The sequence below is a fragment of the Salvelinus fontinalis genome, chromosome 1, assembly GCF_029448725.1.
Source record: "Salvelinus fontinalis isolate EN_2023a chromosome 1, ASM2944872v1, whole genome shotgun sequence".
Classification (NCBI taxonomy): domain Eukaryota; kingdom Metazoa; phylum Chordata; class Actinopteri; order Salmoniformes; family Salmonidae; genus Salvelinus; species Salvelinus fontinalis.
Genome location: NC_074665.1, coordinates 41,941,925 through 41,961,027, shown reverse-complemented (window position 1 = coordinate 41,961,027; position 19,103 = coordinate 41,941,925). Strand labels below are relative to the sequence as shown.

Below are 19,103 nucleotides of genomic sequence, written 5' to 3'. Positions count from 1 at the left end.
TATCAATGAGTCCTATGATTGACTACAGAGAGCAATTTGTGAGCCACATTATCTCTTGCAGATGAGGCATTTCAAGTGTTGGTTGGGCAGGAGCAACATCTTCATAAGAACAAACTGTGCAATAACATTCAGCCCTGATCTCCGAGGTAACAGTCATTTGGGGCATGCCTGGGCACGTGTATACACCACAATATAGACCTAGTGTCTAGTGTGTGAGTATACACCAAGGGCTAGTGTACAAGGATACACCTATAACCTAGTGTACACCTTGGAGCAACCTACCCTATGGAGCAAGTGAGCTGGGAATAGTTATTACAGTACTTGAAGAAAGACACCCAACAACGACTATCTTGTCCCCTGTACTTGAGTGCCACTCATAGGCTTACTGTGGGGCTCTACAAAGATACAAAATGGCTACTCACTTTCTGAGCGTAGACAATCTTGAACCTCTGCTCCATCTTGCGGCACTTGTTGGCCCAGCTCTCCTCGTTGGTGACCAGCGGGACGTAGGGGTGCTCAGGGACACTGTCATCGCTGGTACTGCTGTCGATGCTCCGACGGTCGTCATCACTCAGGTAGTCATAGCTACACAGACAACAACACATGTCAATAATAGGCCTATTTAGGCTATGTAATATTGGGCCAGTTTCCCAGACGCATATTAAGCCTAGTCCTGAATTAAAAAACTTTCTCTATAGATGATCACCATTAAAAGCATGTTTTAGTGTTGGCCAACGCAGCCGTTTTTATATCAATATCAAATAATTTCTGGGTAACAATCAAGTATCTTACTGTTAATATTTATTTTCAATTAAAATGGTCAAAAATAAACAAAAATAGCTTCTTAGTAAAGAGCAATTTCTCAAGCAAGAAGGGTTGCTAAGACTGTCTATCTGTGGTCTGAGTGGGGAGGGGAAAACTGAAAACTAGCTGTTATTGACAGAGAGGTTTGGAACTCTCTTTCTTACTGGGCTATTAACTCAATTTACCTCCTGGTGATGTAGGCAGGCAGGCCAAAACTCCATCCCACCCAAACATGCTGAAATTTCAGGCGGTCATTTGAAACAGCTCTTACACTGTTCAACTTAATAAAAAAAATGTTTTCCTATCTCAAGGTTGAATAAAGAAATGAATCAAATACAGTAAGTGCAAAATAAAGTAACATGGTTGATGGTAACTGGGTTGACGATTTCATCTTAAATCAGCCATAAATCCCCTTGTGACAGGGGGAATGGAAGCTTGTTGTCTGCAACAGGGAGGGGCAATTGAATGCAAAATAATAATAATCATTAACAAAAAAATGTTAAAAACATTTCTAGCCTGTCCATCTATGGGTAACAGTGTTGACGTGTTATGGTCGACCCGCTCAGTTTTCCACCACGAAACACCAGAATATGGCCAAAAATAGTAGAACGAGCTCATCGGCTTTTGGGTCTTTCTATAAATAAAGGGGCCAATGTGTGACATCAGGGTCAACCTTTTTAAATGTGATCTTCTTGCATCTTCACATGTGTAGTGTGAGGAATAAGAGTCTAGATAGATACAATGAGACCATAACTCTTACCAACAACAAAACATCTACATGTCGTTCAAAATGTCACATGAAACATGGACACTGCATGTTTCTCTGTTACTTTTGCCTAGTAGCCAGGTCTGTTTGTGCTTTAGTCAACTTTTCTATTATATATAGCCATGGTAAAGATAGTAGAATAATGAAAATGATAAACAGAATTTCTATTTTTTTTTTTTAAATAGTTGATGTAATACAATAATAGAATACAATGGGTTCTGTCGACAAAATCATTGACCATAATAATAACCAATAATGAAATCAATAAACTCTTCAAGCTGTGTGTGTGTGTGTGTGTGTGTGTGTGTGTGTGTGTGTGTGTGTGTGTGTGTGCGTGCGTGCGTGCGTGCGTGCGTGCATGCGTGTGTGAAAACTAGGAAAGAGGATGCAACACATCAAGGAAATGCAATCGAGATTCTCCCAAGGAAGGAGGAAGCAAGTATTTGACAGCTATTAAAATGGTTTGACAGTGCCAGACTGACTATAATACCCATGGCCTGTCCAGAAACAACCCCTAGCCCCTACTTGCCAGAATCTAGACATGTGTAGATCTGAGAGGGATTGACTTGTGGTGACATGGTGAGAGTTCCACCTTACCCTCTGGTAGGCTTATTGGAATGTTGGTGGTATTACTTACACCTATCCAATTCTCTCAGATCTCCACAAGTGTCTTGGGGTAGGGGCTAGGGGTTGATTCTGGACAGGACCCCACAACCCTTTGAGTGTGTGGTGGACCTAGAGCACGACACTTGAGGCATTGGTTGAATGTTTAATTCCATTGGTATACGCACGCAGATTTGTGTAAGCTGGACACACCCACGGCACCGTATCAGGCTGATCAAACAGGTCAGGGTAGCTGGAGACCTGCTGTAAACAGTTAAAGGATATAATGTCTACTATTCACACCCGTGCTTCATTCCAGCGAGATAGATGTGCAACCACTGACTAACTATAGCTAGGCCATATCTCTAATCAAATCAGATCAAATCTTATTGGTCACATACACGTGTTTAGGAGATATTATTGTGGGTGTAGCGAAATGCTTGTGTTTCTAGCTCCAACAGTGAAGTAATATCTAGCCAGTAATATCTAACAATTTCACAACAATACACACAAAACAAACAAATCCAAGTAAATGAATATCCACATATCCAGAGAGAGCCATGTTTCCGTGAAACAGAGAATGTTACAATCTCTGATGTCTCTCTGGAAGGCAACCCTTGCTCAAATTTCATCTACCTTGTTGTCAAGTGACTGAACAATGGCTAGTAGTGTACTCCGGAGCGGTGTGCGATGTGCACGTCTACAGAGCCTGGCCAGGTGGCCGCTTCGTCTGCCCCTTCTGCGGCATTGTTGTTTTGGATCGCCTACTGGAATTAGCTCCATTGTCCTGGGGGGTGGTCCGAACAGAGGATCCGCTTCGGGAAAGTCGTATTCCTGGCCGCAATGTTGGTAAGATGACGTTGCTCTTATATCCAATAGTTCTTCTCAGCTGTATGTAATAAGACTTAAGATTTCCTGGGGTAACAATGTAAAAAAACAAAATACTGCAGAGTTTCCTAAGAACTCAAAGCAACATCAACTGTTCCGAGGATACTGTGTGAATCAAGCCTTCATGGTCAAATTGCTGCAAAGAAACCACTTCTAAAGAACACATTAACAAGAAGAGACTTGCTTGGGCCAAGAAACCCGAGCAATGGACATTAGACCGGTGTAAATCTGTCTTTTGGTCTGATGAGACCAAAATTTCGATTTTAGGTTCCAACCGCCATGATTTTGTGAGACGCAGAGTAGATGAACGGATGATCTCAGCATGTATAGTTCCCACCGTGAAGCATGGAGGAGGAGGTGTGATGGTGTGGGGGTACTTTGCTGGTAACACTGTCAGTGATTTATTTAGAATTCAGGGCACAGTTAACCAGCATGGCTACCACAGCATTCTGCAGCGATACGCTATCCCATCTTAGTGGGACTATCATATGTTTTTCAACAGGACAATGACCCAACACAGTTCCAGGCTGTGTAAGGGCTATTTGACCAAGAAGGAGAGTGATGGAGTGCTGCATCAGATGACCTGGCCTCCACAATCACCCAACCTCAACCCAATTGAGATTGCTTGTGATGAGTTTGACCGCAGAGTGAAGGAAAAGCAGCTAACAAGTGCTCAGCATATATGGGAACTCCTTCAAGACTGTTGGAAAAGCATTCCAGGTGAAGCTGGTTGAGAGAATGCCAAGAGTGTGCAAAGCTGTCATCAAGGTATAGGGGGGCTAAAATATATTTAGATTTATTTAACACTTTTTTGGTTACTACATGATGCCCTTGTGTTACTTCATAGTGTTGATGTCTTCACTATTATTTTACAATGTAGAAAATAGTAAAAATAAAGAAAAACCCTTGAATGAGTAGGCGTGTCCAAACTTTTGACTGGCACTGTATATTATTTAGTATATGAAAAGGAATGATTAAATTAAGAATAGTCTGATGGGTGACAATATTAGCCTATCCCTCGTGAATGATATACTGATATATATATATATATATATATATATATATATATATATATATATATATATATATATATATATATATATATATATATATATATATATATATATATATATATATATTAGGGAAGGGAAAGGGAAAGGGAAACAGGGATGCCTAGTCAGTTGTACAACTGAATGCCTTCAACTGAAATGTGTCTTCTGCATTTAACCCAACCCCTCCATGTCTTCGGCGCCTGGGGAACATTACTCAGGGGCAGAACGACAGATTTCTACCTTGTCAGCTCGGGGATTCGATCCAGCCACCATTTGGTTATCACTTGCGAATGATGCCCAGATTATGTGCAGTAAGGCAAGAAACAGCGTATGCCTTTTTTTAAATGACTTTTTCAAATCATAGTCGCACACCTTATGTAGCCTAGCCCATAGGCCTATATGTTTTGGTAAGGTTTGTTTCACAACTAAAGTGGCCAAATAACTTCTTAAAATTAAGCACATTCATTCTCTTTACAACTGGTGTAGAACCTAACTGTTTGGGGAAGATCATTTTCACCATAAAAATGCACCTTTATACTAAAGCATTACATGCATAATCACATTTGCGGTCACTTTTGAAAATGTTTTTTTCCTGCAAATGTATTACTTTTGGAACTTTCGCATGTATGTGCAAAATAGATGTGCGCACAGTTGCGCTTATAATGTGAAGAAATAGCCTAATAGTTTATCAACATTTTAAGCTAAACATTCTGATCTGTTGCATCAGCCTCATTGCTTTAAAAAATGTATTTTTGATGCGAGTGGTTGTATTAATTTGGGATCCCACAAGTGTCCCAGATTGTGTTTGGAATATTTATTTCTCACACAGAAGGACACGTTCACCAATAGAATAGGTCAACTTTTGTACTATGGGGGATAGTAGATTGACATAGGCTAGTGCTTTTGCTGTTCATTAGGCCTACTCATCTTGTTGGCTGACGAAAAGTAATTGTGGACAGTTCTTCTTACATCTTCAATATGAGCCTCGGAATTCGATAAGAAGGATGCACACAGTTGTGTCCCTGATGTGTCTGTCTTCACTTGTAGCCTACTTCGGTGTGGAGATGTCTGTGAGAAGGACCTGATCACGTGATGGGCATTGGCTCATAGGAATTGAGATACAGTGCATTCGGAAAGTATTCAGACACATTAACTTTCCCCCATTTTGTTACGTTACAGCCCTATTCTAAAATGTATTCAATAGTTTTTTCGCCTCATCAATCTACACCCAATACCTCATAATGACAAAGCAAAAACAGGATTTTAGAAATATTTTTAAATGTATTAAAAACAAAAAACTGAAATATCACATTTCCATAAATATTCAGACCCTTTACTCAGTACTTTGTTGAAGCACCTTTAAAAGGCTTGAGTCTTCTTGGGAATGGCGCTACAAGCTTGGCACACCTGTATTTGGGGAGTTTCTCCCATTCTTCTCTGCATATCCTCTCAAGCTCTGCCAGGTTGGTTGGGGAGGGTCGCTGCACAACTATTTTCAGGTCTCTCCAGAGATGTTCCATCGGGTTCAAGTCCAGGCTCTGGCTGGGCCACTCAAGGATATTCAGAGACTTGTCCCGAAGGCACTCCTCCGTTGTCTTGGCTGTGTGCTTAGGATCGTTGTCCAAGTTGTAGAAACATTTCAAGGATGATCAATGGAAACAGGATGCAACTGAGATCAATTTCAAGTCTCATAGCAAAGGGTCTGAACAGTTATGTAAATAAGGTATTTTGTTTTTTTATTTTTAACAAATTTGCAAACATTTCTGAAAACCTGTTTTTGCTTTGTTATTATGGGTTATTGTGTGTAGATTGATGAGGGAAATATAGTATTTAATGTGAGTGAGAGGTGCTTCAGAGCACGGCGATTGGCAGCCGGGAGAAGGGAATTATAATTATTATATTCAGCCCAAGGGCACAACGGCCACTGGCCGCAAAAGGCATGGATTTTTTTAGGGGCATTACGGCCACACAAGGGGGATGCCGCCGGGAAATTCGAGGCATTATCCAGTGCTTGTCAAATTGCGAATGAGAGACTGATGAAGTGTGTGCAGCCTGCGCAAGAAACAAAACAGCTCGTGCCTTTCATGAGACTTTTTTCAAATCATCATGTCACATCATGCAACCTTAGAATGTATTAAAAATCAAAACATATAGCCCAATGTTTGTATCACAACTAAAGTTGCATAAATAACTCAAATTTAAGTACATAGGAGGACCTGTTTCTTTGTTAACCGCTCTATACAGAATAGCCGCATGTGCTCACTCCCTCAGAAATCGCTTGGAGAAGATATCCTTTCTATTTTATTCAGCGATGTTTAATTGTATTTGTCATACTATAAAATATTGCAACCGAATCTTGTCTGTTAAATGAACTAGTGTAGCCCACAACTATGTGGCATTAGGCAGATCTGTGCCTAACATAAGGACAAGAGTATGCTATTCTGTTCTTCTGAAATAGACTACATTTAGTTCATATCATGTTTCTTAAGACCTGTCTAAAATAAACAATGGATTTATTGTGAAGGTGTAGGCTATATTACAGGGTCTGCTTGTAGGCTATGCTTGTAGGCTATGCTAAATGTGTTTATGTTAATGAACGGTAAATTACCATGAGACCGGCAGTTATTTGCGTGACAATCACTGGCTGGCAAAATGTCATGACCGCCACAGCTCTAGGAACGAACCCCCCTAAATTTCAGTTCAGTTGAATTTCGTTCATACTGTATGTCCCGTTCTATAGTCATTTATCAATGAAAGCAAATTAATACACATCCCACTGGTTGAGGAGCTGGACCACGCATGAGAAAGTAATTCCTTTCCACAACATCGACACACTCCCAGCAGTGACTTATTGGTGAGATGCACAACACAAGGGCAATGTTTCAATCCCAATTGGGATCTTACGCTAAAAACAAGGACAATATTTACCCCGTCAAAGATTCCAATAAAGATCCATATTATTTACTTAGGATTATTTGTAAAAAAAAATAAAAAAAATAACTAACATGTTCAAACCTCATGATTATTTAAACTGTCTAACACTATCATAACACCAGGTTGTAATACACAGGGTTGTTTATGTTTTATGGTCATTTCAGTCTTTATAAACAATGTATAAACAATGTAATGTCCAATGTTTGTTTAATCAAGATTGTGGCTTTAACATAGCTCTACATTACCTCTGTGTGAACTTTAGGTATGGTGTGTAGTCGATGACAGCAAAGGATTTTCCATCCAGGGCCTCCCCCTTTAGACAGAAACTGTGGACAGAAAGTCATAACCCAATCAAACATGGACCTATGGACAGCAACCTTGTCATATGACTATGTCCATCACAGAATAATAAGGCCCTCTTGAGTTCCTCTCCTGGTTTCTCTCTGCCATTGTTGCTGTAACTTCCTCAAACTTTCTCAAGGCCTTGTTTTTGAAAAGCATTTTCTGACAAATGCATTTTTTTAAAGCACTAGAAAAACAATTGATTTCTCTGATTTCATCGAGCATGTTCTCCCAGCCTCACCTGAAGTCTATGGCTCCGAGTCCAATAAGCATCCCTGTTAGGACCGTGGCTTCTTCCCTTAGCATGATGGCCCCATCACCATAGAACCTCCTGTAGCACACACACACACACATAAATATAGGTGTGTCAGGTACCCTAGGTGTTTGTTGGGATTGTTAGTTGTCATTAAGGTTGTGGCGGTCATGACATTTTGTCAGCCGGTTATTGTTATGCAAAAGACTGCCGGTCTCACGTTAATTAACATAAACAGGTTCAGCATCTCCAGTTCTCCACAGAGTCCACACATACAAGCCACAGATGCACGCATTTAGAACATTTTAAAAAGTCGAAGAAATCAATTTAATATACACCATCACAATAAATCCATTATTTTAGTCAGGTCTAAAGAAACATTATGATGTGAAGAATGAACAGAATATGAGTTGGCCTACTATATGTTAGCTGGCTATGTTCAATGCTATAGGCTGTAAGCGTGTTCATTTAAGTCCCGTGCCATTATTTTATATTGTACGATTTTATAGTAAGAAGAATATAATTGAACTTATCTGAATAAAATAGAAAGGATATTTTTCCCATTCTAGAGTGAGTGTGCATGTGAAGTGGCTATGTTGAGTGCAAAATGGTTTGAAACAGGGCCTATATGCTTGATTTAGAGTTATTTGGCAACTTTAGTTGTGAATGATACAAACCTTCGAAAGTCTTATAAATTAAAACATATATAGGCTGCATGATGCGACTATAGGTTATTGATGAATTGAAAAAGTCGCAAAAAAAGCTTGTGCTCTGTTCCTTGCCTCAGGCTGCACAGCTGTTCTCTCTTCAAGAGATCATATATTAACACACATGATGTCAGCTGGTCCTTTTGTGGCAGGGCTGAAATTCAGTGGAAATGTTTTTGGGGGATTCAGTTAATTTGCATGGCAAAGAGGGTATTCATCTGATCACTCTTCATAACATTCTGGAGTATATGCAAATTGCCATCATACAAACTGAGGCAGCAGACTTTGTCAAAATTAATATTAATTAAAACTTTTGGCCACGACTGTATATCCACATTAAAACGAGTCCTATATCGACATAACCTGAAAGGCCGCTCAGCAAGGAAGAAGTCATTGCTCCAAAACTGCCATAAAAAAGCCAGACTACGGTTTACAACTGCACATAGGGACAACGATCGTACTTTCTGGAGAAATGTCCTCTGGTTTGATGAAACTAAAATAGAACTGTTTGGCCATAATGGCCATCGTTATGTTTGGAGGAAAAAGGGGGATGCTTGCAAGCCGAAGAACACCCTCCCAACCGTGAAGCACGGGGGTGGCAGCATCATGTAGAGGGGTGTTTTGCTGCAGGAGGGATAGGTGCACTTCACAAAATAGATGGCATCATGAGGCAGGAAAATGATGTGGATATATTGAAGCAACATCTCAAGATATCAGTCAGGAAGTTAAAGCTTGGTCACAAATGGGTCTTCCAAATGGACAATGACCCCAAGCAATCTTCCAAAGTTGTGGCAAAATGGCTTAAGGACAACAAAGTCAAGGTATTGGAGTGGCCATCACAAAGCCCTGACCTCAATCCCATAGAAAATTTGTGGGCAGAACTGAAAAAGCATGTGCGAGCAAGGAGGCCAACAAACCAACAAAGACTCAGTTACACCAGCTCTGTCAGGAAGAATGGGTCAAAATTCACCCAACCTATTGTGGGAAACTTGTGGAAGGCTACCTGAAAGGTTTGACCCAAGTTAAACCATTTTAAGGCAATGCTACCAAATACTAGTGAGTGTATGGGAACTTCTGAACCACTGGGAATGTGATTGAATAAATAAAATCTGAAATAAATCCTTCTCTCTACTATTATTCTGACATTTCACATTCTTAAAGTAAAGTGGTGATCCTAACTGCCATAAGACAGAGATTGTTTACTAGGATTAAATGTCAGGATATGTGAAAAAACTGAGTTTAAATGTATTTGGCTAAGGTGTATGTAAACTTCCGACATCAACTGTATATATACATATATATGTATATATATATATACACACAGTGGGGAGAACAAGTATTGGATACACTGCCGATTTTGCAGGTTTTCCTACTTACAAAGCATGTAGAGGTCTGTAATTTTTATCATAGGTACACTTCAACTGTGAGAGACGGAATCTAAAACAAAAATCCAGAAAATCACATTGTATGATTTTTAAGTAATTCATTTGCATTTTATTGCATGACATAAGTACTTGATCACCTACCAACCAGTAAGAATTCCGGCTCCCACAGACCTGTTTTTCTTTAAGAAGCCGTCCTGTTCTCCACTCATTACCTGTATTAACTGCACCTGTTTGAACTCGTTACCTGTATAAAAGACACCTGTCCACACACTCAATCAAACAGACTCCAACCTCTCCACAATGGCCAAGACCAGAGAGCTGTGTAAGGACATCAGGGATAAAATTGTAGACCTGCACAAGGCTGGGATGCGCTACAGGACAATAGGCAAGCAGCTTGGTGAGAAGGCAACAACTGTTGGCGCAATTATTAGAACATGGAAGAAGTTCAAGATGACGGTCAATCACCCTTGGTCTGGGGCTCCATGCAAGATCTCACCTCGTGGGGCATCAATGATCATGAAGAAGGTGAGGGATCAGCCCAGAACTACACGGCAGGACCTGGTCAATGACCTGAAGAGAGCTGGGACCACAGTCTCAAAGAAAACCATTAGTAACACACTACGCCGTCATGGATTAAAATCCTGCAGCGCATGCAAGGTCCCCCTGCTCAAGGCCAGCGCAAGTCCAGGCCCGTCTGAAGTTTGCCATTGACCATCTGGATGATCCAGAGGAGGAATGGGAGAAGGTCATGTGGTCTGATGAGACAAAAATAGAGCTTTTTGGTCTAAACTCCACTCGCCGTGTTTGGATGAGGAAGAAGGATGAGTACAACCCCAAGAACACCCTCCCAACCGTGAAACGTGGAGGTGGAAACATCATTCTTTGGGGATGCTTTTCTGCAAAGGGGACAGGACGACTGCACCGTATTGAGGGGAGGATGGATGGGGCCATGTATCGCAAGATCTTGGCCAACAACCTCCTTCCCTCAGTAAGAGCATTGAAGATGGGTTGTGGCTGGGTCTTCCAGCATGACAACAACCCGAAACCCACAGCCAGGGCAACTAAGGAGTGGCTCCGTAAGAAGCATCTCAAGGTCCTGGAGTGGCCTAGACAGTCTCCAGACCTGAACCCAATAGAAAATCTTTGGAGGGAGCTGAAAGTCCATATTGCCCAGCGACAGCTCCGAAACCTGAAGGATCTGGAGAAGGTCTGTATGGAGGAGTGGGCCAAAATCCCTGCTGCAGTGTGTGCAAACCTGGTCAAGAACTACAGGAAACGTATGATATTTGTAATTGCAAACAAAGGTTTCTGTACCAAATATTATGTTCTGCTTTTCTGATGTATCAAATACTTATGTCATGTTTTAGATTCCGTCTCTCACAGTTGAAGTGTACCTATGATACAAATTACAGACCTCTACATGCTTTGTAAGTAGGAAAACCTGCAAAATCGGCAGTGTATCAAATACTTGTTCTCCCCACTGTATATATATATTGGTCATGGCTCCCGGGTGGTGCAGGGGTCTAAGGCACTGCATCTCAGTGCCAAGAGGCTTTACTTCAGTCCCTGGATCGAATTCAGGCTGTATCACATCCGACCGTGATTGGGAGTGCCATAGGGCGGCGCACAATTGGCCCAGCATCATCTGGGTTTGGCCGGGGTAGGCCGTCATTGTAAATAAGAATTTGTTCTTACCTGACTTGCCTAGTTAAATAAAGGTTACATTTAAAAAACAACTAGCGGCAACCGCGGCGCAATCAATAGGAGGGGAACAGTGGCTGGTGCTGAAAATATAGCTAACTTGTTATGCAAGTGTTGCACACCAACAGATGGAGAAAACCTACACCAGTCGAGCAATTAATTTCAACAATAATCTTCATTTTAATTTGGCTTTACAAACAACAAGATGGCTTAATTGGAGTCTATTTATTCGGAGCCCAGACCTTTATAAAATAATAACTGGCTGAGGTAGTCTATGAGGCTTAACAGCCTAATAAAAGTTTTTTTTTTTTAGTAGGCCTAGTTACAATTGCAACTGGTCAAAAATGTAGCATCCTACATAAAACAATCATTTAAAGAAAATAAGTCTGCACGTTCGAACTAAAACAATGTAACTGATAATGAAAAGCGTACATTTGTAAAGTAATTGGAAAGGTAGATACAAATGATTTGTGACATTGTGGTTACAACAAAGTATGTAAACAAGATGTGAACAAGATGATGTGTTTTTATTTACAGTAGTGATGGACAACTGGAAACAGTTTGAAAACAATTTGAAAACAGGTTTTCAAACACTTGTTTTTCACAAATGTACTGTAGTACTGTAGCAGGTGTAGCACATCATGCAAATGTTTCCTATTAGCAGGACGATAGAATTTTTATAGCGCGGCTAATGTTGTGAAAATCCCTCAACTTGCAATGTATTCGATGCTTAAGCACTCTAAAGTGTTACGTTTCTAACTCAAAACAACAGTACAGTATTTCTTCATCAACATCTTTATGCTTTCGTTAATAGAATAACATTCAAATGCGGATGTGTATTTGAACTACATTTTAGTCGCACTTCCACCTATTTCCACGACCACAGGTAAAACCTTGCTGAGATGATCAATGTATTTGTTGCATTGTTGTATCGTCATTTTCTCTAGACAAAACATCTTGATGGCCTTGACCAGTTCATCTTTGCTTGTCGGCTTGGCAGAGTTACGGATTAATGTTTTCAGTTGATGCCGAACAAGTTAGATCAGGTTAAAATCAGGAGACCTACATGTAGAGATAAAAAAAATTAGATATTCCGTAGGCCTACCATAGGTGTTGTAGGTCTTTAATTCCTTATTTTATTTTACCTTTATTTTACTACGTAAAGGTCTACTTACTCTGCTGGCATCTTGACCCAGTTTTTTCCCTCATTTGCAATGCAAACCCTCATTGTCTGCATTTGGAGAAGAAATAAAGACATTTAGCCTAACAGCCAACATTAGGTACAATAATAGAAATATACATGTAAATAGGTATAAACATAACAAAATATTGCTATAATCCTACCTTGAAAGAAACGATGTGGTCCCAGAAACACCTCTCTGACATAGGGTCCAGCATCTCTTGATGATTTCTTCCTCAAAGAAATCTCGAGCCATGATACCTGAAAAACGAGGCAAGAGTGAATTATTGTGGAACACATAACAGTCCGTGAGGTGTAGGCTACAATATTTGATGTACCTTTTGCTTTGTAAATAGCCAAACTTACCATAAAAAATCAAATGTGGGCCTTGTCTGGCGAGAAATTGCCCCCCACACATGGAGTTTGAGCGGATGCTTGGGCCTCGGTATGCTTGATATTCTTCCTTTTTTTCTGTAACAATTTTGAGCAAATTGCTCAAGGGCCATCCATGGTTGATTCGTCTGCGAAGATGACATCATTGAATGTCTTGCCAGCTTTGATCCATGCCTGGGCCTGCAGGATGCGAAGTTCTTTGTTTGTCAGACGAATCATTGGGTCGAAACTACAGAACATTATGGCTATTAGCAGGGCTATATTTTGGCCTTTGTAAATATTATTTTGGCCTTTATTCAGATTATAATCGCTCACTGTCACTTTTTTTTTTAAATGAAATAATCTCCAAAATATCGTAATATATTGGCTTATATCTTCAAAATGCTTTAAATGCTTTATTGTACAAATGTAAAAGCATATATTGTACAGTACTGTATTTCTTCATCAGCATCTTTATGCTTTCATTAATAAAATAATGGTAAAAATACTCTTTCAAAATGCAATGTTGATTTAGTTATGGATCCATAACAAATTACTATGGGAATAAATATCACCGATTTACAGAAATATTGGAACAAAGTTGTCTAATGAAGGCAAACAATTTAGAATCCTCCAATCCTCATATGCTGTAGCCTACTCCCAACCGTCACATTGTACAGCGCCATATTTTCCATTCCATCTTAACTGAAACCCTGAGGGTTTTGTTTTTCTCGGAATAGAAACACCATGATATTAATCAAATTTATTAAGCCAAATTTCTTAAAATCAATCCTATGTACTATGTTACGACAAAGGTTTTAAATTCTCTAGTAATGCCAACATGGGAGACTATCAAATGCTTCTCAATGATGCCCTCTGTTGGTCAAACTAGCACTAACTTGCACTAACGTAAAAAATGACTGACAATTATATAACGTGACATAGAATGCGGTGTGCTGCAGTATGAAGCAACTTATAAAGGAGGAACTATTGTATGTAGATATTCCATTAAAAATCTGCCATTTCCAGCTACAATAGTCATTTCCAACATTAACAATGTCTACAATGTATTTCGGATCAATTTTATGTTATTTTAATGGACAAAAAATGTGCTTTTCTTTCAAAAACAATGACATTTCTAAGCGACTCCAAACTTTTTAACAGTAGTGTATATTAATTACTTTGTATATGTAAAGACACAATTAAATCAAGAATAGTCTGATGGGTGACAATATTAGCATATCACTTGTGAATTATATATTGTTATTTGTAAATGATGCCCAGCGTAAGGCAAGAAACAATCCCTTTTTTGCGTGACTTTTTTAAATCATAGTCGCACACCTCATGTAGCCTAGCCCATAGGCCTATATGTTTTGATAAGGTTTTTATCACAACTAAAGTGGCCAAATAACTTCTTAAAATAAAGCACATTAATCCGCTTTACAAGGGGTGTAGAGCCTAACTGGCATACATAAGTAGCACGTGAGTTTCAAGTTTGGGAAGATAATTTTCACATAAAAATGCACTTTCATAATAAAAGCATTACATGCATAATCGCATTTGCAGTAACTTTGATAATGTTTTTTTACCACTAATGGAACATTTGCGCTTATAGCCTACTGCCGTGTACGCATTGCTGCTCTTATAATGTGAAGAAATAGCCTAATAGTTTATTTAAAAAATTTGTTTGGAATATTTATTTCTCGCACTGAATAGAATAGGTCAACTTTTGTACTATGGGGGATAGTAATTTGACATAAGCTAGTGCTTTTGCTGTTTGTTGGACTACTCCTCTTGTTGGCTGACGAAAAGTAAATGTGGACAGTTCTTCCAATATCTTCAATATGCACCTTGAAATTGGATAAGGAAGCGTGCAGTTGCGTCCCCGATGTGTCTCTCTTCACTTGTAGCCTGTGAGAAAGACCCGATCACGTGATGGAGAGCCATGTGAGTGAGAGGTGATTCGAGTCACGCAGCACTCAGGGAAAAAGGCACAACACAGCACTCTGGGCCATGGGCACAACGACCACTAGCCGCAAAAGCCATGGATTTTTTTAGGGTGCATTACGGCCACACACAGGGGATGACGGCGGGAAATTTGAGGCAAAATCAAAGGCTTGTCAAATTGTGAATGAGAGACTGATGAAGTATGTTCAGCCTGCGCCAAAAAAACAAAGCAGAGCTCATGCCTTTCAAGCAACCTTTTTCAAATCATCATTAGAGTCGCATCATGCAGCCTTACAGTGTATTAAAAACCTAAACATATAGCCCAACGTTTGTAAAACAAAGCATATAAAAGTACCTATTTCTTTGTTAACCGCTCAACACAGAATAGCCGCATGTGCGCACTACCTCAAATCGTTTGGAGAAAATATCCTTTTTAATTTATTCAGCTATGTTCAATTGTATTCTTCATATTAAAAAATAATATAAAACAATGACATGGAATTATAAGCAAATCTTGTCTGCTAAATTAACTAGTGAAGCCCACAGACATTTGGCATAGCCAGATCAGGACGTAACAACTCAGAGTATGCTACTCTGTTCTTCTGCAATAGACTACAACTTCTTCATATCATGTTTCTTTAGACCCGTCTAAAATAAATAATGTATTTATTGTGAAGGTGTAGGTTATATTACATGGATTTATTAGACTTTTTAAAATGTAGATGTTCCAAAGGTTTGCATCAGTGGCTTATAGGCTATGTGTGGAGGCCAGGAGATGCGAAATGTGTTTATGTAAATTAACGCTCAATTACCTTGAGACCGACAGTTATTTGCTTGACAATCACCAGCTGACAAAATTTTGTGGCAGTCGCAGCCCAAGTTCTGACTCATGACTGCCGGTGCAGCGGTAATACAGTCAAAGCAACAGCCCTAGTTGTCATGCTATGTACCCAGTTTGTGTGCCTGACATTAGTTGTTTGTGCACACTGTATGGTTGTGGCTTAGTTCAGGTATGGTTGTATTGTGGACTTTGGTGAACATTGTATAGTCATAGTGGCTGTCAATAGTTGCTCATGATCATGTGATGAGGTAGCCCCACCTGCGAACTTCAAAACCAGTCTCTGCCCTCAGACCAAGATGGAATATCCTCTTGGTCTAACACGTTGGTTGCTCCCGTGGGTCACGTCTTAGACCGTTAGTCCAAGAGGAAATTCCCTCTTGGTCCGAGGGCAGACACTGGTTTTGACGTTCGCAGGTGGGGCTACCTCATCACGGGACCATGAGCAACCATGCCAGACTCATATCCGCTACAATAGCATGGTTGAGGCATGGTTGCATTGTACTCAGAGCATACTGCTGACCTGGTTGTCCGACTGTCCCTCAGAGCAGTGGATATGTATTCAGAGAGTCTCTTCTCCATCAGGGCTACTCGAATCCAGGCTCGACCCTGCAGAAGACAGACAGGCAGACAGCCAGACACTATTAATCACATTTATGTATTTGTTTATTTGTCAGGGACCATGTACAACATGCCATTGCACCAGATTTAGCTTGATAGCTACATTTAATCTGTAGTCTCTGCCAAATGCCAGTGAGAAAAACATAGTGCTACTAGGCTTTAAGTAAGTAAGTAAATAAGTAATTAAGAAGTAAGTCAGTCAGTTATTCAGTCAGTCTAAGTAAGTAAGGATGCCGATCTCTTGCCTTGGCCCGCGAGGTGCTGATGTTCTCCATGTTCTCAATGCTGCTGATGCAGCTGTTCTGGACTTTTCCGCAGGCCAGCCTGATGAAGTCCCAGTAGCTGCGCTGTCCATCAAACCAGCTGCCCGACCCTGACCCCACCAAAAAGAAAGGGTCACTCTCAAAACACTGCTTTTTGGAATGCATCCCTCTTCTGATTGTGATACTTTTAAATGTTATGTCTTTGTGTACTGGCAACTATTCAAATGTATTTGATAATATGTCAATGTTCTATGGTTTATGCTAGTTTTACCTGTGAAGCCGTGGCTGAGGATGTGCTCGAGGACAGCTGCGAAGTTGATGAACTCCTCTGATGAGTCATCGATGGGCTCGGCGGTGTACTTCTCCAACAGAGTCTTTACTGAAAACCTATCAGGAAGAGAGAGATGGTTAGGTCACTACTAACTGATCGTTTTTCCACCAATCAACACAAAGATTGTTTCATGTGAATGTTGAGGGTGGTAACAGACAAACAATTACAAACTATACTTGAAGCAACTTGTCATAATACCTTCATAAGACTGTAATATCATTACAAATTCAGAAAACCAAATAATGATGACAATAATTTTATAATGAACAGGAAGGAGTCTGTCAGGAAGCTCTCAAATGAAGAGTCAATCAGCTTTTACCGGGAGGCTCAAATTTACAACACTGCACGAATAAGACACTTGTAGGAAATTACTCAGTGAGGAAAGAAAACAGCACATGGTCCAACAAAAGTAACAACAGTATAATTTGTAAGTTCAATGTGACAAAAACAAGATCTGCCTATTGTAGGCCTATATGTTCCTCTACATACAATGCATTTTTCCTTTTACCAATCCGTTGTTATGGTAACTAAGAGATATTTCTTGCAGAGCAAAACACTCATGCACTAAATTTCACGCTAAATAATTCAGGAAGTCCTTTCACAGAATGTCCAATGAGACGGAGCTATATTACTGGGTGAAAATAGCCATTTGGTCGCACTGACCCCTGTTGAATAACCATTTCCAACCTCCGACATTTCCTATGGTCATTAGACTCTGATGGGTAGGCTACTGCAGAGCCAGATAGATAAGGATACTATAATAGAGTCTACAGTCTCAGTGTTTCGTCTTGTTTTGCACCCTAAAGCACTGCTCAGAAATATTAGTGTGACACTGTATGTAAATGGAGGGCCATTCATGTTCAGGTGGTCAGTCACTGTGATGAATTTCAGGGAGGGGAGCAGTCAGTCAGTCAGTCACAGTCACACACACACACACACACACACACACACACACACACACACACACACACACACACACACACACACACACACACACACACACACACACACACACACACACACACACACTGTTGAGTAATACATCACAATGCTTATTCTAACGGTAGTTTGGTAACAAGCCCAGGCAGAGAAGCAAGTGATTTCACTCTCCATTGTTCGGAGGGTAACAATGTCTCCTTCAGCAACACTGGGGCATCCCGGATACAAGAGAATAATTGGTTGACAATACGGGAAGCCAGCAGTGTATACATTCACCTGATTTTTCATTGTACTTAAAACGAGCTAGGGCAAGACATGAGAATTGATATCCATGTTCAGGTAGTCATTTTTTCTTCTAATTCTAATGTGTTCTACTGGATCTTAATGTAGAATATGCTCTATATTTACAGCTCTGATGCAACTATAAGAACACTAGTGGCACCCCACACTACGAGCGGTAAATCATTGGATCTGATTAATTTGATTCAATGCAATTCAATCTTTGAGGACTGCAACCATAGAAATACAATGTATTTAAGCTACTAATAAGATAATGTCAACTTCCTGTCTATGGTTATTTTGCTCACTGCTCATTGTCAATTTCTCACTGTCAACCTATGAGTGCAACTATTATTGATTTTGCACAGACATTTTTGGGGGTTTCAAACACAACTGGAGCCAAGTCAATTTTAGGCAACTAATTTCGAATTCACCGGTGGCACCTTGACTGACTATAAAAGTCTGTCCGCCACCAGGCACAGTAAAATAATTTGTTTGCAAAAGTTACATCATAGAAGGCCCTTCAAAATAGAATTACTATTGTGATGCATAATTGCTATGGTAATTTGGAATGTTCAGTCAATGAGCCCCACTGGGCACAGATGTCAATTCATTGTCTATTCTACATTGGTTCAGCGTAATTTTATAAAATTAAATTACATGGAAACAACATTGATTGAACCAGTGTGTGCCCAGTGGAGCATTATGGGTAAGGTAGTCAGTCTACAGTTTACAAATTGCCCCACAAATGCATACATCATATACATTGTGACAGCACTGTTACCTATTGCAACTGTGGCATTCCAAAAACAAAACATGGGGGGAAAAAACAATGATACAAAACACAGCGGAATATAAAGTGGCCAGTGGCATGTAACAGGGTGATGCGCTTCTTTTG

General features: G+C 40.0%; 1 protein-coding gene across 1 annotated transcript in view; it reads right to left on the bottom strand.

Annotated features, from left to right (window-relative positions):
* The window catches only part of rundc3ab (RUN domain containing 3Ab), a 37,112-nt gene that overhangs the window by 16,864 nt on the left and 1,145 nt on the right, over positions 1-19,103 (bottom strand). Inside the window, exons 2-7 of the mRNA XM_055921868.1 lie at positions 16,928-17,043; positions 16,639-16,766; positions 16,296-16,381; positions 7,631-7,720; positions 7,293-7,373; positions 423-585 (exon numbers count right to left, since the gene is read on the bottom strand). Of these exons, the coding sequence (XP_055777843.1) occupies positions 423-585; positions 7,293-7,373; positions 7,631-7,720; positions 16,296-16,381; positions 16,639-16,766; positions 16,928-17,043 (664 nt within the window). The remainder of the gene's footprint in view (positions 1-422; positions 586-7,292; positions 7,374-7,630; positions 7,721-16,295; positions 16,382-16,638; positions 16,767-16,927; positions 17,044-19,103) is intronic.